The sequence below is a fragment of the Sus scrofa genome, chromosome 14, assembly GCF_000003025.6.
Source record: "Sus scrofa isolate TJ Tabasco breed Duroc chromosome 14, Sscrofa11.1, whole genome shotgun sequence".
In the NCBI taxonomy this organism is placed as follows: domain Eukaryota; kingdom Metazoa; phylum Chordata; class Mammalia; order Artiodactyla; family Suidae; genus Sus; species Sus scrofa.
The window spans coordinates 60,347,740-60,373,096 of NC_010456.5; the positions used below are offsets into that span (position 1 = coordinate 60,347,740).

Consider the following 25,357-nt stretch of genomic DNA (forward strand, 5'->3'; position numbering starts at 1 on the left):
TGTTTTAAAACATTAAGTATGTTAATGAAAGAAGTAGGTGGGAGCTGCATTGTAAATGTTCTTTGTGGGGTGTTTGTTTTTCTACATGTTTTTACATCTGAGGCATTGCAGAATTTAGGTGATAATCTCCATTCCACTCCTTCAATAATCATTTACTGAGCATTGTCTCTTTTGTTAGGTTCTGTGTTGGGTGCTGGCTGGCCTCCCTCACAAAGCTAGTGCAGGAGTCCACAAGCTGTGACCTGCTGCCTGTTTTGTATGGCCTTCAAGCTAAGGGTTTTTACAGTTTTAAATGATTAAAGAAATTCATAACACATGAAAGTTACATGAAATTCAATTTTCAGTGTCCATAAGTAGAGTTTTATTGGAACATAGCCACACTCAGAGCAACAAAGGCTGTACAGCCTGCAAGCCAGAGACTCTTCCTCTCTGGCCCTCGACAGAAAAATTTTTCAGACCCCAGAACTAATGGAAACAACATGCCTTCTTAACTTGGAAATGACTGGGCCTGGACAACTCCCACAATGAGCTCTCTGTGCCCGGCCTTTCCATTTGAAGGGCATAATTACTGTGTTGCTGAGAATGTAATTCTAACAATTCTACCACATCTGCAGGAGATAACTGGGGCAGCCTTCCTGTTGTTGTTGGCACCCATGCGTTCCACATCCCAGTTTGGCCTTCACTGCAGGGCTGAGTTTTAGGAAGGCTGTGCAGAGGGAAGCACATCTACAGGTTGAGCAGCTCACACACTCATGCTCTACTTGTGAGGTCTTCTAATAAAACAAAAACAGGCTTATATTTGACATAGTAATTTTGAGCCAATCTGCTTTTTTTTTCCCCCACATCCTTAAGTATTCTTTACACACATCCACATGTATTCTTTTTAACCATATAGCATTCTGTAATGTGAAAACACTATAAATCTAATGTTGGACATTAATCTTACTATATTCTTGGCTGTCATAAGCAATACTACCTCTGTATCTGTTATGATTTCTTTGACTTTTTTCAGATAATTTTTTTTTGTCTTGTTGTTGTTGTTGTTGTTGCTATTTCTTGGGCTGCTCCTGCAGCATATGGAGGTTCCCAGGCTAGGGGTGGAAGCGGAGCTGTAGCCACCGGCCTACGCCAGAGCCACAGCAACGCGGGATCCGAGCCGCGTCTGCAACCTACACCACAGCTCACGGCAACGCCGGATCGTTAACCCACTGAGCAAGGGCAGGGACCGAACCCGCAACCTCATGGTTCCTAGTCGGATTCGTTGACCACTGCGCCACGACGGGAACTCCCAGATAAATTTTTAAAAGTGGCATGGCCAAGTTTAAAGAGCATATACAAATTATAAGGCTTTTTGATAGATTTTCCTTTTGAAAGACCCATAATTCATAATCCAACCAGGAGGATATACTATAGGGCCTCTTTCCCCACGGCGTTTTCAGCATGAGATGTTTTCATTTTTTAAAACATTCCTGCTAGTTCCATAGGCAAACAATGCTGATGGGTGGTTAATTTCTATTTCTTTAATTACTAGTAAGTTTAAGACCTTGTCATGTGTTTTTGGTCATTTCTAGCCTTTGATCTCGCACCAGTTCGTGCCCTGCATATATTTCCAGTTTTTCTATTGGGGTAGCTTGCGTTCTACTGATTTTCTTTAAAGAATAGTATTTTATTGGAAATACTTTTTCTTCTGCTTTCTTGCCTTTCTACTGTGTGCTTTTTCACATCCTCGTGTAGTGATATTTGTGTTCTCTAATTCTCACAATTGGCCACTATTAGCAATTTAACAGATGCTCAAAGAGGTGCCACATTGTCAAATAGCAGAGGTGAGATTTAAAGCAAGTCCCATTTAACTCCAGGGTCTATACATCCCTCAATTACTACACAGTAGGTATCAAAATACCCAAAGACAGCAGCATCAATAACATCTGCAAGATGCAAATGTTAGAAAAGCTGCAAATTCTCAAGCCTCAGCCCAATGAGTCAGATGCTGAGTGGGGCTCAGCCAGCCCTCCAGGTAATGATGTGTGCTTAGATTGGAGAGCCGCTGCACTGCATTGGCCTTGCTTCTGGATATCTAGATAAAATAAGATAAAAAGATAAATAAGGGAATGGTAGCTACCAGGAAAAGGTTAAACACTGAGGAGAGACAAAGAAGCACTTGTGCTGCCTCAAAGCGCGTATCCAAAATATCTTCTGTGCCAACTGTCTTCTCCACTGTATACCCAGGAGCTAGACCTCCATGGATGATACAAATACGCTCTCCCTCACACTCTGGCCTCCAGAGATGGCAGGAGGCAGAACGGCGAGGTTGCACTACTTACCTCCCCAGTCCCTTTCCTTCTGTGTTGCCTTGAGTTGGCTGCATCTCCTGACTCAAGCCACGGCTCTGGTAGCTGGCCGTTTTTCAGGTCCTGGTGACCTTATCCTTTCTTGACTCATCTGTTTTTAGGAGCCTCAGGACTCTATACAATCCCTAATCGTCTTTTTTAAGGATTATTTTTATTTTTATTTTTATTTTTTTTGCTTTTTAGGGCTGTGCTTGCAGCATATGGAGGTTCCCAGGCTAGGGACTGAATCGGAGCTGTAACTGCCGGCCTATGCCACAGCCACAGCAATACCAGATCCTTAACCCACTGAGTGAGGCCAGGGATCGAACCTGCATCCTCATGGATACTAGTGGGATTCGTTTCCTCTGCGCCATGCTAGGAACTCCCCCAATGATCCCTTATTAAACTCTTTACCTAGCTTGAGGATGCTCCCTTTCTTCTCTAGGATCTTGTTTGAGTCTACAAGTTCTTCCTGGGCCCTCATTTCTCTAATTTCCTCCAGTTTTAGTCACTTGACAAGTTGTTTGGTTGTTGGTTCAAAGTTCCTGGTCTGCACCAAGCTCTTTGCTGCTTTGGGACTTTTGCCTGAGGACCCACTACTCCAAACACTCTTCCTCCTGTGCTTTGCCTGGTTGACTGCAAGTCTCAGCACAGACATACTTTCTCTTGGAGGACTTCATGGATGTTCCTCCAAAATCAGGTGCCCTAGTCATTCTCTATCAGAGACTCTGCTCTTTTCTTTCATAGACACATCTCAACTTGTAGTTGTGTACTTAACTTTGTATTCATTTGTTCAGTACCTGTCTTTCTTACTAGCCTGTGATCTCCATGAGGGCAGGGCCCCTGTCTGCTTTGCTTACAGGTATAAGCCTTGCACATAGCCTGGCACATGTAGGTACTTAACGACTCCAGAATAAAGGAAGGAAGGACTTGGCGTGCTGTCTACTCACCCTCCTTCAATAGAACCAGGGCAGTTATTCTGAGTACAAGGTGCTGGCGAGTTGTTCCATATCCTGCAAACAGCAACTTTTATAACTGGACGGTGGGCAAACCACTAACCAGTCCAACAAAACCCAAGAACACAGATACCCTCTCACACATGACTACTCTCACACCCCAATCCCTCCAGTGAGAATTAAATGAGGGGGAAATGCCCAGGGCTATAAAAGCTATAAGACACAAAAACGAGGGGCAAAGTGGGTTATAAACCTAAAGGAAGAAGGAGCGAAGTAGCTGGCCTCTATCACCTTTGAAATGACTCCCAGGTGCTATCGATGTGCCCAAAAGGATGGCTTCTTCGGGGAAATGCCAACAACTAACACGCACATTGTGGTCTCCCACATATGTCTATGCCGGTGTTTACTTAGCCATTCCCTATTTCAACAAATATTTAATGAAAATCTATGTCCCTGTTATTGATAGGGACAGAGTAAAGGCACAAAGTAGGTGATTAAATAGTTAATTCCACTAGGGGGTTGGAAGTAGAAAAAAAGTATAGAAGACCCCAGTAAATTAATGATCACTCAAGAAAGCCATGCAAGAGAAGCATGAAGACATGCCCCAAACAATAAAACAATGGTGGCACGAGACCTATGTCCTGCCCAGTGAAGTCAATAAGTTAATGATTCCTAGGACATGCTTTTCTGCGCACACTAAAAACAAAAATACAGGGAAAGGTGACATTATACTGAAACTGAGATGATTTACCATATTTAATATCTGTTTACTGCCTTTTTGATCATTTCCAGTGCACCATGACAGTCCTAGTTTGACCATGTAGGGATAGTAAAACTCCCCTGCCCAACATGGAGAAGGAGCTGATGATGGAAGCCTGATGTCTACTCAAGAATAAGAAAGTGGTCTTCTCCTCCCTCTTTTGATTATAAAACTGTAGTTCTGGATGCAGCACTCCCTTGCTCACCCACTTGTATTTCTCCCAAGCGTCTTGTACTAACTGAACTCTTCCCTTACCCGCCACTTTGACTCTTAGCTGAATTCTTTCTGTGCGAGACAGAAAAATCTACACTTTACTAAGTTCTGAGAATGTGTTCTACTGGTTTCATTATGGTGTGCACAAAGGTAAGAGCTCTTAAGACATTCAAATGGAGCTATGTGAGAGATGTAAGATAAACTACTATTATGCAGGGTAAAAATACTATAAATAGCCTCCATGTAGGAGCACAGGGGGGCAAAGGATAAAGGGATACTTAGACCTGTGGGAGGCTGCCCTGAGAAGACAGCACTGAGGTAAGAAGATGTACGAGGCAGCCGCTTGTGGGCAATGGGGAAGGGAAGGCAAAAAAAAAAAACAAAAACAAAAACAAAAAAAAAAAAAACCATGCCAGGGCACTGGAAAGGGATATGGGTTTTCACTCTTGGACTGTAGAGTGCAAGTGAGAATTGGTGGAATTAGACTAGGGACCTAAGAGCCAGCCAGATTTAAATCACAAAGAACCTTTCAAGGGAGCTTAGCCCAAATTACGCATGGGTATAAGTGGGCCACCAGAGCATTTAAAAGTCCAAGAGCATTCTCTGGTTTGCCTTAATTCGTTAGGATGGCAGCAGGGAGGACAGCATTATAAGACTACACAGAGGCAAGAGGACCAAAAGAGAGAGAGAGTGAGGAAGAGAAGAAAGGCTAAAAAAGAGGGAAAAGGTGAGCACCTGAACCAGAGCAGAGGCAGCGCAGATGTGGCTCTAGTAGAGACACTCAGGAGTGCCCTGTACCAGGATGTTACTGTGTAGGTGAGTGTGAACAATGACCCTAGGACAGAGCTCTTTTTTTGCCTTGGCAACTGGCCAGTTTTACCAAATGGGGCAGAGTTGGGAGTAAGATAGGGGTCCCAAAGAAAACATGAAACCAGCTTTCAAGGAGTGGATGGTGAGGAGAGTGCAGGACATCGGGTGAGAGCATCCATTAGGCAGCTGTTAGAAGCCTGTGGGTTTTGAGCAGGATCTGGTTAGAGACAAGGACTTGTGACGTCACTAGCGTGGATGAGACTGTTAAGAGTTGAATGGGAAAATGACATAGAGAATAACATGTAAACACTTCACAGTTTTTCTCCCTTCTCAGCTTGGACCAGGGAAGGAACACTTTTCATTTCCCCAGAGATTCAGGAAAAGCCAGCGTGCAGATGCTTTCCGTTCCAGCTACTGGAGGGTCAGCCCCACCTGTGGGACTCGAGAAGGGCACCAGGCTTCCTAGGTTCATTCCCGGGAAACTCGGACTCGTGCGATCCGCTGGGCACTCACATCTGGTACCTCTCGCCCTCCAAAGGCCGCCGCCTCGGCCACGCCCCGCAGCTTGGCGCTGCGCTTTGACGTCATCACAGAGTGCCCTGCCTGGTCTCTCCCGCCATCCCGGACACGCCCCGCGGCTTGGCGCTGCGTTTTAACGTCATCACCGTGTGCCTTCCCCGCCCCGCAGGTGTTCAAGCTTCAGCCCCGCGGAGGCAACGCGCGTTTCTTGTCGCTTCTCTCTTCCAACATGTTCCCGGCCGTCTCGTCTCCGCGGACCCCGGGGCCTGGGGCTCGTAGGGGACCTCTGGGGGGAGTCGGGCCAGGCTCCACACCCCGGGCTACCAGCAGGAAGGGTCTGGCCCTGGGGTCTGCGGTCAGCTCCCCGGTGCTCTTCTCGCCCGTCGGCCGTCGTAGCTCGGTGAGCTCGCGGTAAGTGATCGTCCCTGGTTTAGTTCGGCGACCGATAGGCTCACTGACCTCCAGAAGCCACTGGAACCGGGGACGGCATGGGGGACGCCTCCGCCACCCTTGCTTTTTATTTCAGCCTCACTCGAATTCATCACTTCTTCGCTTTGCACTTTTCTTGAAATTACCTTTGTATGTAGGTAAAGAACAATTGGATTTGATTTAGTGGCTACGTACCTCACTTAGTACTCTGTGATCTGCCTGGTGTAGGTCACTTAGGACCTCTTCATCTGAAATGGAGAAAATGATACCTGACCTGAGCTTTCGAAAGGAGGCAGTATGAAATGCTACAATTCACATGTAAAGTGATGGTGGGAATGGGGACCTGAAACCCTGCAAAATCATTGTATATGCCTAACATAGTGCCATTAATATTTGCTAATTGGTAATTAAAGATATTTTAGCTACAGAAGTTAACTTTGTGGCTATATTAATAGGGAAAAGGCTTTCCATAAACAGTGAAATAAGAAGAGCAGTTGTGTCAGGAGTTCCCTTTGTGGCTCAGCCATAATGAACCGGGTTAGTAACCATGGGGTCGTGGATTCCATCCCTGACCTTGCTCAGTGGGTTAAGGATCCCGAGTTGCTATGAGCTGTGGTTTAGGTCACAGACGCCGCTAGGGTCTGGCATTGACATGGCTGTGGTGTATGCCAGCAGCTACAGCTTAGATTCGACCCCTAGCCTGGGAACTTCCATATGCCTCTAGTGTGGCCCTGAAAAAAGACAAAAAAAAGAATAGTAGTTGTGTTACCAAATAAAAGCATGGCACACCAATCCGCATCACTCCTGAAACCATGCTCTGCATCCCCCCTTTCATAATTAATCTGAAATTTTAGAACATGCTGTCATGTTTCTTGAGTGATTTCCTTTGAATTCCTCTATCAAAAGTGAATTTTCCTCTTCAAGAAAGTGGTAATTTTTTTTTTTTTTTTTTAAAGGGCTGAACCTGAGGCATATGGAAGTTCCCAGGCTAGGGGTTGAATTGGAGGAGCTGTAGCCACCAACCTGCACCACAACCACAGCAACGCAGGATCCAAGCTGCGTCTGCATTGGCCACCTACACCACAGCACCACAGCTCACGGCAACACCAGATCCTTAACCCACTGAGTGAGGCCAGGGATCAAACCCTCATCCTCATGGATGCTAGTCATTTCGTTAACTGCTGAGCCACGACGGGAACTCCAAGAAAATGGTAATTTTGGGTTTTGAACTTATAGTTAAGATTTATCTATAGAAGTTTGCAGTACTTTTTTTTTTTTTTTTTTTGTCTTTTTGTCTTTTCTAGGGCTGCATCGGCAGCATATGGAGTTTCCCAGGCTAAGGGTCGGATCGGAGCTGTAGCCGCCAGCCTACGCCAGAGCCACAGCAATGCCGGTCCGAGCTTCATCTGCGACCTATACCACAGCTCATGACAAGGCCGGATCCTTAACCCACTCAGCAAGGCCAGGGATCGAACCCGCAACCTCATGGTTCCCAGCCGGATTCGGTTCCACTGAGCCACAACAGGAACTCCAAGAAGTTTGCAGTACTTTAAAGGAGAAATGATTTTTAGAGACTACCCTGTATCCTTTTTAATAATCCTCTTTTGCATTTTACAAATGCTCTTTTAGTGGTGGCCTTGTCATTGTTTTCTACTCCTTTTGAGAAAAATCAGTGCATAAAAGTCACACTTTGTTTTTAAAAAATTTCATCTTACCTTTTGGTGATCCTTTAAGAAAAACCTTTGTTGTAGTACTCTGTCAGGAAACAATGCTCTCAACTACTCTCTGCATCTCCTTGTTTAATCCTGTGATAAGACGTAGAATATGTTTTATACTGATAAATTGACACTATTTTTCTGTGAATGTTAAAAAAGAGAGAAGGAAATATAGTTTCTACTGCCACATCTGTTGTTGACCAGGAAATAGCATCTACTCACGACCCTATTTAATTTCTTGATTTGGATTATATAGAGTTAGTAGATTATTTTAATTCCAGATCTGATGGGAAGTTAATCTAACCCAATGTTTGTAAAACTTTTTTGACCACAATGTATGATAAAGTCTATATTCTGTTTTTCAGAAATGTTGATTGAGACCCCCCCAAATGACCTATAATTTGAAAAACACTGCTCTAGTTCAAACTTATTTCACAGCTGAGGAAGCAGAGTTATAAAGAGTTTACATGAATAGATCATGCATCTAATTAGTAGAGATAAAAATCTGAAGCCAAGTATTCCTAGATCCTGTCAGTCTTTTTTTAATGAACAATAAATTTAACTACACAGTATACATGAGCCAGAGTTTTATACTTCGTCTTTCTTTGTGCTTATCAAAGATATTTTTTCTTTATTGTGAAAATATAATCATAAAAATTGTAATGGATAATGGAATATTTTAAGGTGTGGGTGAAATAACATGGTCTCATTTTTTTAGAGGAACACCTACACGCATATTCCCACACCACTCCATAACTGAGTCTGTGAACTATGATGTGAAAACGTTTGGATCTTCTCTCCCTGTTAAAATCATGGAAGCCCTAACATTGGCTGAAGGTGGGTGTCATTTTCCATTTGCCTCTATTAGCAATTCAAAGCGAAGCCTAGGTCTGGCACAGAGATTGAAGTTTGTGCTTCGTCTGGTATACCTGCATTTCAGTGGGGAGAAATAGATAGCCTGTTAGAGTTTACATTGTAATTGAGAAATATGATAAATTTGAGAAGCAGAATGAGTTCATTTTAGCACAATTAAAGTAAGTGTTTATGGTTGTATGTACTGTGTGTGCAAGACTCAATCCAACTCAAAAGTTGATTGAGTATATGAAGTTTACCTTTTTAAAAAATCCAAAAAAGTACTGCTTCGCATTAATGGGTTTGATAATGCAGTAAAATAAAGTTTTGCCTCCATTCTTCTGGCAGAGAATTAGAGGAAGTTTGGAAGGTGCAGTCACCACAAGCTTCAGAAAGACTGCTAAGGATGAGAGCTGGCGTGACTGGCAGAGCAAAGTTCAGAGCACCCTGCCATGTTCTGGAATAGTATTTTTCAAACTGCAGGCAGTGACTGAAATCAGTTTAGTGACAGATTGCAAAATATCAGAGCGCTTCTCATTTTGCTTATTTTATTTAAATTGTGCATGAATGCACCGTGATATAAAACATATGTCATACTGTGAATGACAGTCAGTTTAAAGTACTCCACTCTACAAGAAGGAATATTTCTCATCAGTGTGAACTAGCACATCTTGCCTATAAGTCCATGGGATCTTCAGATGCAATTAAGACAATTAAATTTCCACTAATCTCTGTCATGCATTGTTCCTGTTTTAAATATATATTATATTTTCTTTTCCCATCTAAAAATTTTAGCTTAAATTGCATCGAAACCTTTAACATACTTCTGGCTTATGCCACTAGGTCATGTTAATAAATAGTACAGGGCCTCAGAGGAGTCTCTAGAAATCAGGATATGTAAACTGAAGAAGTGTGTAAACTTGAAAAGATCTCTTCCTCACATGGAAACTTCCAAGTGCTAGTCACTTGGTGTGCTGGGTCAAGGTCCTCCAGGGGTCACCAGTGGAGGGTTTGGGGCTGTTGCAGTGTTTTCAGGAAAAGAAAGTACTGAGCAGTTAACACTTAGCCTAGGTATGATTTGATGTTTTAGCTTGTACATTATTGATGCCTTTTATTTTGCCCTCCTACCCTGACTTGAAGCGAAGAGCAAAGCCCAAATTAATGAAATTTCTAGATCTGTTAATACATTTACACGGGTTTACCCCCTACACTTAGAGCAGTGAGTAGTCCTCCCATAACCACAGGCATGCGCTCCAAGACCCCCATTGGACACCTGAAACAGGGTAGCACCAAACATATTATACTCTGTGCTCTCTTATGAGTAGTAGGAGGCTGTATGAATTATCAGCATCACTTCTCTGTGCTTTGCAACCCCATTTACAGTAAAATAGAGTCATTTGAACTCAAGCACTGAGATGCTGTGAATCTGATAACTGAAGACCACTGCTAAGCAACTAATGTGAGGGTAGTGGGTGTGGCATGGATACGCTGGACAAAGGAATGACATGGTCCCCATTGGGACAGAGCAGACAGTATGAGATTTCATCACAGACTTATGAGTTGTTTGTTACCTCTGGAATTTTCTTTTCTTTTTTTTTTTTCTGTCTTTTTGTCTCTTTTAGGGCCATACCTGTGGCATATGGAGGTTCCCAGGCTAGGGGTTGAATCAGAGCTGTAGCCGCAGGCCTACGCCACAGCCACAGCAATGCACGATCTGAGCATCGTCTGTGACCTACACCACAGCTCACGGCAACGCCGGATCCTTAACCCACTTATCGAGGACAGGGATTGAACCCGTGTCGTCATGGATGCTAGTTGGGTTCATTAATCGCTGAGCCACAACGGGTACTCCTTTAATATTTGGGACTGCAGTTGACAGTGGGTGCCTAAAACTATGGAAAATGAAACTGAGGATAAGAAGGGGTACTATATACTAATTCAGCTAATTAATTACAGACTAATTATTAATTTGGTTCCCATATAATGAAGTCGTTTATCCTACTTTCATAGAGCTCTTATTTAAAAATCCTGTTCTTGGAGTTCTTGTTATGGCTCAGTGCTAACAAACCTGGCTAGTATCCATGAAGACAAGGGTTCGATCCCTGGCCTCGGTGGGTTAAGGATCAGATGTTGTCATAAGCTGTGGTGTAGACCAGCAGCTACAGCTCCAATTCAGCCCCTAGCCTGGGAATTTCCATGTGCTGTGGGTGCAGCCCTAAAAAGACAAAAAAAAGGAAAAAATAATAAATCTTGTTCTTTTGAAGGAAAACAATTTTTCCTTGAAATGTTTCTGTATTTAACGAGAGGGCCTATTATTTGTGTTGCTTTATCAAAATAAAATTATGAATGTTACTAAATATTATAAAAAATAAGAACTGCTTATAATAAGAATTAAGAAATAATAAACCTAGGTCCAAAATACCTTTTTTGACTTTGGATATATTTCTAAAAGTGATAGTCTAAATTAAACAGATCTCTGGAGTTCCCATCATGGCTCAGCGATAATGAAGCAGACTAGTATCCATGAGGCCGTGGGTTTGATCCCTGGCCTTGCTAAGTGGGTTAAGGATCTGATGTTGCCATGAGCTGTGGTGTAGGTTGCAGACACAGCTCGGATCTTACGTTGCTGTGGCTGTGGCATAGGCTGGCAGCTACAGCTCTGATTGACCCCTAGCCTGGGAACTTCCATATGCCACCAATACGGGCCTTAAAAAAAAAAAGGTTAAACGGGTCTCTTGTTTTGGATATTAGTAACTCTTGAATGATTGAAGAGTTTTTTGTTGTGAGTTAATCTTGTGTGGGGGTGTGGAGGTATGTATGTGTGTGGTGATTGGTTTTATTTTTTGCCGAAGAGCAAGGTAGTAAAGGAGTTTTTGGTGTGAGGAAATGTAACATTTTCCCTATTCATACTGTAAGCTGAATTATGTGCCTCATTTTTTTTTTTTTTTTTAGTTGATGACCACCTGACAGTTCACATAGATGAAGGTGGATGGGCTTGTCTGGTCTGCAGAGAGAAACTCATCATTTGGAAGATTGCTCTGTCACCTATTTCCAAGGTGCTGGCTCTTTAGAGCTGGAAGGAGATAGGGGAGGATTCCTAATTGGCTCTGAGTTTTACCCTCACTTTTTAGAGTTGGTAAAGGACCATAGTTTGAATTTACTCAGGCATTATGGATTTGCATTTTCACAGTGATAGGAAATACTGAGAATGCATACACGTCTGTATATTGGGAAAAAGCTTTCTCCCCATCATGATTTTTTTGTCTTTTAGGGCCACACCTCAGCATGTGAAAGTTCCCAGGCTGGGCGTCAGATTGGAGCTACAGCTGCCAACCTATGCCACAGCAATAGCAATGCAGGATCCGAGCCATATCTTCGACCTACAATGCAGCTCACAGCAATGCCGGATCCCCAACCCACTGAGTGAGGGCAGGGATCAAACCCAATCCTCATGGATACTAGTGGGATTCGCTTCCGCTGCACCACAACAGGCACTCCCTCCCCCATCATGATTTTAAACAAGATCTATTTTTTACGTTAATTTAGAGACCTTGAAATTTTTTTTTTTTTTTTTTTTTTTTTTGGGTCTTTTTAGGGCTGCCTCCGGGGCATATGGAGGTTCCCAGGCTCGGGGTCAAATCAGAGTTGTAGCCAGTGGCTTACACCACAGCAACGCTAGATCCAAGCCATGTCTGCGACCTATACCGCAGCTCATGGCAACACCAGATCCTTAACCCACTGAGCGAGGCCAGGGATTGAACTTGCGTCCTCATGATGCTAGTCAGGTTCATTTCTGCTGAGCCACAACGGGAACTCCGAGACCTTGAAATCTTTAATGAGTGTCGTGCTAAGCAGTCTGTCTGATGAAGTCTCAGACTAAATGTCATCCACATCCACGCAAGTTAATGAACTGAGTTGATTTCTATGAAGATAGGAATATGTTTCACTGCATCTACTGAATAATGCTTAGTAAAATAGGAAAATGATACCAGTTTTTACACTAGTTTACCTTTCAGTTGTCAACTTCTCACACGGTGGGTGGTCATTGGTATGTCCACGCCTTTATTCTCAGCAACCTCTTGTTTTGTCTGCTCTGGATCAGGCATACTCTCTGCCCTCTTGTGCTCACTGTGCCCTTGTTCCACTGGGACTCAGTCTCCTGCTCACCTCAACTATTCTGTCCACTGGCCCCTCTCCTGCTGCTGCTTAGAATACCATATTTGCAGTTAGGAGCCTGGGTGAGAGAGAGGTCCTGTTGGGGGGCATCCTGAATTAGCAGAGGAAGCCCAATATTTTGCTGAGTCTAGGAATATTTTCTGGATGGCTTGGTGTACTTACTCTAGTCATGCTCATTTTAAATGTCAAGTAAACAAATCAAGATTAGACTGGGAAAATTCTGTGGGAAGCCTATAGAATCATTTCTTTCAACAAATAGACTTTTTGGTTTGGGGAGAGATTGAACTGGTTGTTATTAAGGGTCTGGTCTAGCTGTTAAGTGTTCCTGATTTTGTATCACTTAATATATATATTTTTAAATTACTGAAATTGATGATAAAAGCCTGATCAAAAAGATTTGAGAAGAAGAATATTTGTAGAATGGTATTTCCAGCAATGAATTAAACTCTAAAATATGCAAACAGAGGAAATAGTGACGTCAGGTGGATATTCAAAAAGTTGGATTTGACATGAAAGATTTTGTCCCATAGCTGTCTGTTTGCAAAGAACTTCAGCTGCCACCAAGTGATTTCCACTGGAGTGCTGACTTGGTGGCTCTCTCGTATTCTGCTGCCTCAGGTGAATCACATTCTACTCAGGTAGGTGACTTACATGCTTATTGAAGTACTTTTTTGCAGGGTGGGGTGTGCCTGTGGCATGCAGAAGTTCCCCAACCAGGGATCAAACCCAAGCCACAGCAGTGACAATGCCGGATCCTTGGCTTCTTGGTCACTGGAGAACTCCAAAGTACATGTTTTTAAAGTAAGGGAATTCTAAAGTTGGAGGAATCATCCAGCCAGACTCTGAAACATAAAGCCACAGGAATCAAGACAGAGTGGGAGTTCCCATTGTGGCTCAGCAGAAATGAACCTGACTAGTATCCATGAGGATGTGGGTGTGATCCCTGGCCTCTCTAAGTGGATTAAGGATCTGGCATTGCTGTGAGCTGTGTGTGTATGTTGCAGATGCGGCTCAGATCTGGTGTTGCTGTGGCTGTGGTATGGGCCGGCAGCTGTAGCTCAGATTCAACCCCTAGCCTGGGAACTTCCATATGCTGTGCACGTGGCCATATAAAGGAAAAAAAAAAAAAAAAAAAAAAAAACAGGGCACAAGACTTGAACTGACACGTTGCCAAAGAGGATATAAGGATGCCAAATAAGCAGATGAAAAGATGTTCACATCACTGGCCATCAGTGAAATGAAAATTGAACAAGTGAGACATCACTGCACATCTAGTGCAGTGGCTAAAATAAGTACTGACACTTCCAAGTGCTGACAAGGAGCAACTGGAACTTCATGTTGTTGCTGTCGGAAATGCAGAATGGTGCAACCACTTGATTTTCTCTTTCTTACACAGTTAAAATATGCTTGCCTTGCCATATGACCCAGCAATTCCATTCCTGGCCATTTATTCTAGGGACATTAAAGCTTATGTTCATGCAGAAATAGTACACTCATGTCATAGCAGCTTTACTTGTGATGGGCAAAGGTGGAAGCAATCCAGACATCCTTTAGCAAGTGAATGGATGGATGAACTGATTTGTCTGTAGTGTGGATGACACTGAAGAGGTATGAGCTGTTGATTATCTACAGCCTGGATAAATCTCAGCGACATCATGCTCAGTGAGATAAGCCAGTGTCAGAAGGTTATATTCTGTATGGGTTGGTTTGGCATCCTCAGAAAGATAGGACAAGGATGATGGAAGTAGTGATGGCCAGGGGTTAGGATGGGAAGGTGTGACTATAGGGAAAGCATCAAGGAGTTCTGGGTGCTGGTGGAACTGCTCTGTATCCTCACCATAGTGGTAGTTATGGGTCTATCTGTGTTGTAAAATCCATAGATCTGTGAGGAGTTCCCCCTGTGGCCCAGTGGGTTAGGGATCCGAATGTGGTGGCTCAGGTTGCTCTGGAGGTGCAGATACTATCCTTGGCCCCATGCAGTGGGTTAAGGATCTGGTGTTGCCTCAGCTGTGGTGTAGATCACAGCTGCGGCTCAGATTCAGTCCCTGGCCTGGGAATTTCCATATGCCTTGGTGTGGCCAAAAAAGAAAAATTTGCAGAATCGTGAAACTAAAGGGCAGAAACATCGATTTTACTGTATGATAATTAACAAAGAAAAGGAGTTTTTATTTCTGATTTCTGGTAATTAGTAGTACGTCATCCTGTTTTCTTTACATTGGTGTTGTCAGACTTCCAATTTGGGGTCCTTCTTTTCTTGTGATTGTTGAGTTCGAGATCTTGTTTTGAGGCTGTTGCTGTCATGGTGGCCACCAGAGAAGGATCCATCCGCTACTGGCCAAGCCTTGCTAGTGAGGACACCTACACAGAGACGACCGTGGACTCAGGAGGGGATAAGACTTACAGCTTCCTAACAGCCGTGCAGGTATATGATGGGCATTCTTTTACATTTACTGGAAAGCCATGATGAGGCCTCTAAGGGGGATTTGAACAGATCACACAGGCCTGTGGGGCTGGTGGGAGTAAAAAAGCAAGAAAGGTAAGGATCTAGGATTTGAATGCTTAGACAAGGGGAAGCCATGCTCATGGGTCTCTGAAATATCAGTAGTGCATAGTAGCCGGTGGTTTTCATTTCTTTCAGAAACACCTTATGGGAGTGACTTAGAAATTTTGACATGAGGAGTGGTTTGTTAATACATACTCTGCAGGTTTACTAAAGAAATAGAATCTGATGCTTGATTCGTTGAACCTACCTTATGGTGAACTTATAGCTTAAAAGTCAGAATTTAAGAAACTTGTAATCAAAAAAACTTCAACAAAGTTTTTCTGTGTAGAATTAATAATAGTAAGTGAATGGATTCATAAGTAAGTTATTTTAATAAAACAACAGTGTTCTTTTGGACTTAACGTACAGATGATTTTCCTAGTTATAAGAACAATTTCCGTTAATTTTCTTTTCTTAGTCTTAAATGCCTAACTGAACTAATTCCATGATATTTGTTCACAGGGAGGAAGTTTTATCTTGTCCTCTTCAGGAGGCCAGCAAATTCGTCTGATCCCTGAAAGTTTAGGAAAGATCCACCAGCATATCCTGCCTCAAGGGCAAGGCGTGCTTTCAGGAATTGGTCGGAAGGTTTCTTCTCTTTTGGGAATTTTGTCTCCTAGTAGTGATCTCCTAGTAAGTTGACGAAAGAACTCTTGTCTTACAAGTGTCTTTCTTAGTGAAATCAGTAAGTTTCCTGTGAAGTTTGTATTGCCTCTCTCTGACCAGTGATGTACATGAGATGGAGCCTTTGATTTTTCCAGTGAAGTGGAAATGATGATCAAATGAGTTCATACTAACCCTCTTGCATACCCTCTAACATTAATATTCTTAAATCACACAGATTATCTTGGAGGTACATTCTTTAAGTTAAAACTACAATGTAAAATTATAAATGTCTAGTTTTGCTTTCTAGACTTTACCAAAAGTGTGTTCTCCACTCCATCTCCTCTAGCTGTCTGCGTGGGTGACCCAGGTCTGTGTTGGCAGGGCTTCTGCCTCAGTTTCCCAAGGAATGGAAGGAGGATGATGGGAAGGAACAGGTGTGGGGCACCTGCTCCAGGTGTGAGCCAGGTGCTCTGTGCTTGCTGTCTCGTGTGATTACTAGTGGCCTGTAGTGTAGAGAGCTTTATCTTTGATTTGTGGGTGAGGACTGAGGACATGGCCTCAGTGAGGCTACAGACCACTCAGTAGACTCATGTCCAGGCCTTTTGGAATTGAAAGCTTTTTTTTGACTGTGCTGTTCCCTCTGTTTTCAGTTTGCTGTCATCATCTGCTTCCTTAAATTGTCTTTAAACCCAAAGCTTAATGTCTAAAAACAAATTCCTCCTATTCTCTTCTTTCCAACTGACTACAAGTTAACATACAGAGCTCATTTCTCTTTTGACTTCTCTATTTCTGAGGGCACCATCACTCTTTTTGGAGACCCAGGTATAAAACTATGATTTCTTTTTTTTTTTTTTTTTTTTGGTGTCTCCTCTCCTGGAGCGATGATCTACGAGGTACTCTAGGTTTTTACTTCTCCCACATTTCATTGCAGCTCCATCTTCCTGCTTCTGTTGTTATGCCCTAGTCCACACTGTTGGTAGATTTCCCCTAAACTCCTGGTGCCAGCCCACTTTATTCCCTGGGAGCACCTCCTATCCCATTAGTGGCCAGAGTCATAGTAGCAGGAGAAGTGGAGACATTTAGGGTTTTAACTCAAAACAGTCATGTGTACCCAACGAAAAGAAACACATCTCTACTGCAGAAGCAAGTATATACTTAAAAGTAACACACCTATGTATAACTACACACGTACCTGCCAGGTTCCCTTTCCTATGTCGCATCTCTTGCACTCAAAAGCCATTAGTATTATCACCCTTGCTTACTAGGTTCACAAACTCCCACTTGAGCCTCTGCTCTGTGTCCCTGGTTTTTCGCTAAACCCCATTTTTGCTTCTTTCCTAGTTATAATCTGCATTTCAGTTTAGCAGGATCACTGCTTGCTCACTACCCTGTGACTTTCCCACCTCCAACCCTGCTCTTCATGGACCTTCTGCCTTTATATTTCTGCCTATGGAAATCTTCCTTCCTTTCAAGGTCTATTTTAGGATCACTCCTTCCTTTGAGTCCTAAATGAAGAATTCTGTTTTAGGATTACTAATCAAGTAGTTATAAAATACACTAAGTTTGAGTTTCAGAGAAATAGTTCATTAACATTAGAACTTAATAACCTATAAACTTTTTTCTTCTCTCCATACAGCTTTCAAGTGTCCTTTGGGATAGAGAGAGATCAAGCTTTTATAGCCTGACAAGTTCAAACATCAGTAAATGGGAATTAGATGATTCTTCAGAAAAACAAGTACATAGTTGGGATATAAATAGAGTCCTGAAGGAAAACATTATAGATGCTATTTGGGTAAGGAATAGTAGCATTTGTTTCTAATTCACAATTGTAAAGTTTTAGCCATCACATAAGCAGAAATGGAGTATTCAGTCTTTAGATATTGGCATTCATTGATGCACTTAATTTTTAAAATGCATGCAGTATTCATTCAGTAACAGTTTGAACTACTGTGGCTGAGGCACTTTACTCAGTGCTGAGGATATAAAGTGGAAAGAAATGATTCCTGTACTCCAGTAGCTTACATTACTGATGTTTTCATCTAGGGATCTGAAAGTAACTATGAAGCTATTAAAGAAGGGGTCAACATTCGGTATTTGGATTTGAGGCAAAACTGGTAAGCAATTCATTTGTCATAAAGAACATGGTAGTTGTTTGGAGAAATAAGTTGATCTTTACTATAAAATGATGATCAGTCTTGCTCTCTGTTCTTCTAGTGCCTCTAATGCTAACCTTATAGTGTGATGCCTTACTAAATGGTTTGGTGTTATCTAATGATGCTAATTCATTTAAGAAGTCTAGGTGCTTGGCAGCCTTCAGCTGTGTGTCACATTAGCTGTCTGCCCTAGCTAGGGATGCAGCTTTTCTGCTGTTACAGCTGGAGCTCCTTGTTTTTCTGTGCTTAATTAGAGCTGTCTTACCCACTGTGTTGATTTGAAGTGGAGTGTCGTTTAGTCTTTAGCTTGGTTTAGTATTTTTAGTTGTTAGTAGAGGGTGCTTGCCACCCTTTTAATATTTCTGAGACTTGAATGAAAGCTGCTAAAAAATGTACTAAATATTGTAGAAGGTTTGAGATTAGAGACCATTTAATTCTTTTTTGGGGCAACAACTTTGATAGACTTAAGAGGACCATATAAATCTTAAGATGAAAAAAGTTTGTTTTCACATATACATGAAAGCCTCATTTATGGAAACTCACCTGGGCTTAGATTGGCCTGAGAGCTGTGCTTTGCCCGTCCCTGTGTTTAATGACTTGTTGATCTTTTTTTAAGTCAGATTTATTGAGTTACATTTTACATACAGTAAATATTTTCCACCCTTTTTAGTGTATAATTCAGTGAGTTTTGACAGATGCATAGTCAGTTAATTGTAACCAGTCAAGATACAGAATAGTCCTATCACTCGAAAAATTCCTTTGTAATCAACCCCTCCCTTCTCCACTTTCAGCTCCTGGCAACCACTGATGTGTTTCTTGACCCTGTACTATACATGGAACCATATGTTATGAAGCCTTTTGAGTCTGGCTTCTTTCATGTAGCATAATGCACCTGCTGCTTATTCAGTGCTTCCTTCATTTTTACTGCTGAGTAGTAGTCCATTGCATAGGTTTACCAGGGTTTGTTTATCTGTTCAGCAGTTGAAGGCTATTGAGTTGTTTCCAGTTTTATGCAATTATAAGTAAAGCCACTAGAAACTTTTGCACACTGATTTTTTTGTGTGAACACATGTTTTTATTTCTCTTGGGTAAACTTCTAGGAGTGGGTTTGCTAGGTTACATGGTAAGTGCATATTTAACTGTAAGAAATTGCTAGGCTGTTTTCTGAAGAGGCAGTAGATCTTTCTTTTTCACTGATTAGTGATGGACTTCTGATTTTGGCTGCGGCATGGCACCTAGCAGACAATCCATGTCTCGTCTATTACTCTCTGATAGCAGTGGAAGATAATGGCTACCAAATGTCAGATGCAGTAACTGTAGAAGTCACTCAGTATAATCCACCTTTTCAGGTAAGATATCTGTCTGTAAGTTTTTTTTTGTTTTTGGTTTTTGTCTTTTTAGGGCTGCACCTGCATCATATGGAGGTTCCCAGGCTAGGGGTCGAATCAGAGCTCTAGCTGCCAGCCTATGCCACAGTCACAGCAACACCAGATCCAAGCTGTGTCTTCAGCATACACAACAGCTCATATCAGTGCTGGATCCTTTAACCCACTGAGTGAGGCCAGGGATTGAAGCTGCGTCCTTACAGATGCTAGCCAGATTCTTTTCCACTGAGCCACGATGGGACCTCCCTGTCTGTAAGTGAAATTACACAGTGACAATAACATACTGAGTTATTTTTCCTAACTGTTGCAGGGCCAGATTCTTTGAGAAATTCATCTGCTGGCTCGGAAATACATTTTAAATTGCTAGTTTGGGGGCATTGGATCCTGTCTGCCGTGTTAAACACATTCCTTTCCCTTGGATTAGCTAAAGAGAAGTGGGAGTGGAGCGCCTGGCAGCAAGTGTGTTTCTCCTGCTCCCACTCTGTGAAGGGATTCTTGTTTCTTTATCACTGAGTAGAAAGAAAATGCTGACCATGAACTGCAGAGTGAAAAATAAGGAAGGAACCTGATAGGAATTGGGCTTTGGTTTCACCCCTGCAAATTAAAGGGAAAAAAAAAAACAAACAATTTTTGCTCAGAGATTATATTGGAGGCAAGTACATTAAATACTCATCAAAGTTCATGTAAACAATTAGAAGGTAAGCTCTCTAATTTTAAGCTTCTTAATGGCAATTGAACATTGTTTAATAACTATGATGTTCGTAAGGAGAGGTCTTAATGCTGTAAATTCATTTCTTTTTTTTTTTTTTTTTTTTTTTTTTTTTTTTGTGGCTGATCCCATTGTGCCACGGCAGGAGCTCCTAAATATTCATTTCATTAAACTTTGTATAGTATCTAATTCTGCAGCTCCAATTTGACCCCTAGCCTGGAAACTTCCATATGCTGCAGGTACAGCCCTAAAAAGAAAAAAAGAATAAGAATTCTGCAGAATTAGGAGTTCCCATTATGGTGCATCGGAAATGAATCCGACTAGGAACCATGATGTTGTGGCTTCAAACCCTGGCCTCACTCAGTGGGTTAAGGATCTGGCGTTGCCGTGAGCTGTGGTGTAGGTCACCGACTCGGCTCGAATCCTGTGTTACTGTGGCTGTGGTGTAGGCCAGCAGCTGTAGCTTCTATATGACCAGCCTGGGAACCTCCATATGCCATGGGTGTGGCCCTACAAAGCCAAAAAAACAAAACAAAACACACCAAAAAACCTGCGGAACCAGAGTTAAATGAAGTGGATTTATAGGATTTCCTGCTGTGGCACAATGGGATCAGCAGCATTTCTACAGCTCCAGGAGGCAGGTTTAATCCCTGGCCTGGCCCAGTGGGTTAAAGGATCTAGTGATGCTGCAGCTGTGGCTCAGATGTGATCCCTGGCCTGGGAACTCCGTATGGAATTGGAGCTGCAGCTGCCAGCCTATACCACAGCCATGGCAACATAGGATCTGAGCCACATCTGTGACCTACACCGCAGCTCACGGCAACTGCCAGACCCTTAACCCGCTCAGCAAGGCCAGGGACCGAACCCACAACCTCATGGTTCCTAGTCGGATTCATTAACCACTGTGCCACGGTGGGAACTCCTTTTTTTTTTTTTTTTTTCTTTTTTGTCTTTTTGCAATTTCTTGGGCTGCTCCTTTGGCATATGGAGGTTCCCAGGCTAGGGGTCGAATCGGAGCTGTAGCTGCTGGCCTACACCAGAGGCACAGCAACACGGGGTCCGAGCCGCATCTGCAACCTACACCATAGCTCACGGCAACGCCAGATCCTTAACCCACTGAGCAAGGCCAGGGACCGAACCCGCAACCTCATGGTTCTTAGTTGGATTCGCTAACCACTGGGCCCCGACTGGAACTCCTAGTCAGATTCATTTCTGCTAAGCCACAAAGGGAACTTCACTAGTCAGTTTCTTAACCTGCTGCTCCACAACAGCAAATCCAGAAATTTTGTTCTTAATATGACTCTCATGGCTGAATGCTATAAGGAAGTAAGTCTTTTTATTTGGCCATTTATATGAAACAAATAAACCTTATGTGCTCTGACTATATAAGCGAAATATGCTCAGTGTTAAAATTTTTCAGGCAAAGGGTATAAAGAAAATGTGAGAATTAAAAAATTATGGGATTCTGCTTTTAATGTTTTGTTTGTAAAAAAATTTTTTTTTTTTTTTTGTCTTTTTGGGGTTGCAACTGCGGCCTATGGAAGTTCCCAAGCTAGGGGTTGAATTGGACTGTAGCTGCCTACCTACACCACAACCACAGTAATACCAGATCCGAGCTGTGTCTGCAGCCTACACCACAGCTCACAGCAACACTGGATCCTTAACCCACTGAGTGAGGCCAGGGATCAAACCTGTGTCCTCATGGATACTAGTTGGGTTTGTTACTGCTGAGCCACAACAGGAACTCATGTAAAAAATTTTTTAATAACAGTATATTCTTTTTAGCTTTTGTCATTTTTATTATTCAGTCAGGTCTTATTTCTATTTCAAATTTCATATGTGAATAAATTAACTCAGTGTTCTTGTGCTTGATATCTAGACAGTGAGGAAAGAAACAAAATGTTTATCAGGAGTTGTTTATAAGTATTTGTCAATTCTAAAATAAATAATGAACTAATTCTTTATTTTCTTTCTCACATTTGCTGTAGGCTTTTAGTTAAAGTCTTATCACCTTGGAAATGTTTTCAAAATTTGCTAATTATTTGCAACTCAGCAAATGATTTCTCTAATTGATGTTCGTAAACTTATTCTGTTTTATAAGTCATCTTATACTTAGTGTTTAGGTTTTCACAAGGATAATTAGTGAATATTACCATTTTTGTGAGATGGTAGATGAATTATAAGATCATACAAACAAGTATTTTTGTTTCAATTCTCATTAAATCTTTAATTTTCAGTCTGAAGACTTGATTACGTGTCGGTTGATGGTCCCAGACTTTTCAAACCAGACAGCCTATCTGTATAGTGAAAACTCTGTCTATGTGTGCTCCACGGGAACTGGGAAGTTTTCTCTTCCTCGGGAGAAAATTGTCTTTAACACACAAGGTATGGTAGCAGTTTGAGGAACCAGGATTAGTGAACTCATTAGGCATTCCAAGCAGTCTTTGTTCTCTTTCCCTAAGTGTTCCTTCAGGCATGATACCCCTAAGTGTTACTGCCACATTCAGTACCACGTCTGCAGTCGCGAATGTTGCAGCTCAACTGAAAAACCAGAAAGATGGTAGAATTCCCAAACTGTTATATTTATGGGCAAAAAATAGTAATGTTTTTCCCTGAAGAGGCCAGAGGAAAGAACTGATGTTAAGAGAAGTAACTGCTTGTTCCTCGTTAGTACTAGTGACATATCCTGAATTGATGTTCTTTGAATAAGTGTATCCAGAGCCCTGGGTAAGAAGAGTCCAGGTGCTGATCTCACTTGGGGTGGGGATGGGGCTGGAATGGGGGCCAGGCCCAGCCAGAAGTGAGGAAAGCCAAGCCCGTAGTCTCAACAGGATCCTTACCTGAAGAGGTTGAGCAAAAGGCACAGTCCAGGTGAGGCAGCAGGATGGAACCCAGATGCTGTAGTTCTCTAGTCCCAGCACAAGAGCTACATCGGCAGTGGGATGCTGTCAGGGACCGAGCAAGCTTAGACATTCCTTCCCTGTTGCTTACTCAGAATGTGAAGATAGAATTGGGCGAGAAGATCTGTCCCATTGAAAAGCTGTTATTCAGAGTTTTGCAGAGGGAGCAGTTCTCTCTTCCAGTTCACTGTACTCACTGCTCCTGCAAGGCTAGTTTTATTGTCCTCAAGTTGAAGGTCACAGCCTCCTACTCCAAATGGTGATGAGCTCTTGATTTTGGATACAGGCTTACAGAGCTGAGTTCAGAGTAGGAGTAATGCAGTAAGGGCTGTCAGGATTTCCCGCCCAGGGGAAAGTAGTTTTTGTTATGTAGACTTGATTGTGTATCTTTTTTTTTCTCATAGGAGACAGTATTTTAGGAGCTGGTTCCTGTGGTGGTGTTCCTATCCTTTTTTCTAGAAACAGTGGATTGGTGTCTATTACTTCAAGGGAAAATGTGTCCATATTAGCAGAAGACCTTGAAGAGTCACTGGCATCTTCCATTGCTGGGCCAGGCAATGAGGTAACCCAGTTCCATGAGAGGCAGACATTTTTGTCAGGGTGTTTCTCACAAATGCTTAGAACTGGCGTTTTAAAGAGCTGAGATGAATCCACTCATTCTTGTATCCCCCTCATCTCCTTTGGCCTCTTTTGCAGGAGCAACTACTTTTTTTTTTTTTTCTTTTCTTGCTTTTTAGGGCTGGACTTGCCACATGTGGAAATTCTCAGGATAGGGGTCAAATCGGAGCTGCAGCTGCCAGTCTATGTCACAGCCACAGTATTGCTAGATACAAGCTGCATCTGTGATCTCTACCACAGCTCATGCAATGCTGGATGCTTAACCCATTGAGCAAGGCCAGGAATTGAACCTTCCTCCCGATGGATACTGGTCAGTTTGTTTCTGCTGAGCCACAACGGGAACTCCAGAAGCAGCTACTTTTAAGGCCTTTAGCTCTTTCTTTTGGTATTTTCCTCCATATTTCTAGGTACTCTGTATACATTGCTGTCTCTTATTCACCAGTTTTAGTCATCTGTTGCTCTTCTATTATGAAAGCTGAGGACTTGGGGTAACTTATACCTCTCTCTGCTTTATTATCCCAGTATAGTTTATTTTTCCATTATAATTAACAATGTGAATATTATGTATAATCCAGAGAACAGTATTGCTCTGATTACCTTTCGTTTAGTGTAGAATCAATTTTGTGTGATCCTTGGTGTGTATAATTGCCTAATTTTGTATTTGCTTACTTCTCTTTAATATCTGGCTCAATCTTCCCAAGCCCTCTGGAGGCCCTGTAAGTGCCTTTCAGTACAGCTTTGCCCACAGGCAGGTCTCTTTGAAGCCCCACCCCTGCTGTTCTCCCAGAACTTCCCTTTCCTTGTCCTCCGGTTCTCCTCAGAACCTGTCCCTACACCACACAGGTCTGCGTGCTCCCTGCCCTGTCACCTACCCCACTTCTGGTTTCCACTTCCTTTGTTGTAGTTGGAACCATAGTTTGGGTGGCAGTGTTTCTTTTTCTTCTTGTTATTCTATGAGTTTTTTTAGGGGGTGGGGAGTGGGGTAAGGACCATCAATTTTTTTTTCCCTCTCATCTTGAAACCTGAAATACCCTGATTCATAAGGTTTTTATCTTCTTTTATAGGAGCTGCAAAATTAATATTGTTTGGGGTAGTTTCCAAATATATAGTACATGAAATATATAGGTAATTTGTGTAATTAAAACTTAATTTGTTACAGTTTCAACAGAAAGTAATGTTTTTTTAAAACTTTTATTCTTTTGTTATTGTGGTTTTGGTACTGTTAGATGTTCTGAAGCTGTCTTACAGTGTTCCATTTCTTTTAAGTTTCTCTAAGTTTTTCTTTAAGCCTGAAATCAACCATAATGCTTAGAAATATACTCTATGCTGAGTTGTATAAGAGTAAACCTAGGCCACAATAAATAAATAAATAAAAATAAAGTTCCCTGGTGGCATAGCAGTTAAGGATCTTGTGGTGTCATGCAGTGGTTGTCAGGCGTTGCTATGACTTGGGTTCAATCCCTGGCCAGGGAACTTCCACATGCTATGGGCTCGGACAGAGAAAAAGGAGTAAACCTATAAAAAGGTACTGCTTTGGTGAAATCCCCAAATCACTTTACTCACAATGTAATCCCTGAATTATATATGTATTTTCTATAGATTTTTAGTTGATCATTTGCTGTGTTTTATCTTGTTTCAATAAGTGTCTTGAGTATATTAACCATTGGTATAGAGACTACGGTAAACA

General features: G+C 42.2%; 1 protein-coding gene and 1 long non-coding RNA gene across 3 annotated transcripts in view; one reads left to right on the forward strand and one right to left on the reverse strand.

Annotated features, from left to right (window-relative positions):
* On the reverse strand, positions 1,230–5,588 carry LOC102162612. Its single transcript, XR_307553.3, has 3 exons — positions 5,499–5,588; positions 3,278–3,340; positions 1,230–2,074 (listed from the first exon to the last, which is right to left on the reverse strand). It is a non-coding gene; the product is annotated as an uncharacterized LOC102162612 (long non-coding RNA).
* NUP133 (nucleoporin 133) overlaps positions 5,681–25,357 on the forward strand; it is a 51,533-nt gene continuing 31,856 nt past the window's right edge. Inside the window, exons 1-11 of one of the 2 annotated variants that reach the window (XM_001928164.7) lie at positions 5,681–5,996; positions 8,448–8,566; positions 11,534–11,637; positions 13,288–13,395; positions 15,045–15,179; positions 15,762–15,932; positions 17,542–17,697; positions 17,949–18,019; positions 19,260–19,407; positions 22,390–22,537; positions 23,457–23,614. In XM_001928164.7, the coding sequence (XP_001928199.1) occupies positions 5,815–5,996; positions 8,448–8,566; positions 11,534–11,637; positions 13,288–13,395; positions 15,045–15,179; positions 15,762–15,932; positions 17,542–17,697; positions 17,949–18,019; positions 19,260–19,407; positions 22,390–22,537; positions 23,457–23,614 (1,500 nt within the window). In that variant the 5' untranslated portion in view covers positions 5,681–5,814. The remainder of the gene's footprint in view (positions 5,997–8,447; positions 8,567–11,533; positions 11,638–13,287; positions 13,396–15,044; positions 15,180–15,761; positions 15,933–17,541; positions 17,698–17,948; positions 18,020–19,259; positions 19,408–22,389; positions 22,538–23,456; positions 23,615–25,357) is intronic. The other variant, XM_021073899.1, reaches the window with a different exon arrangement.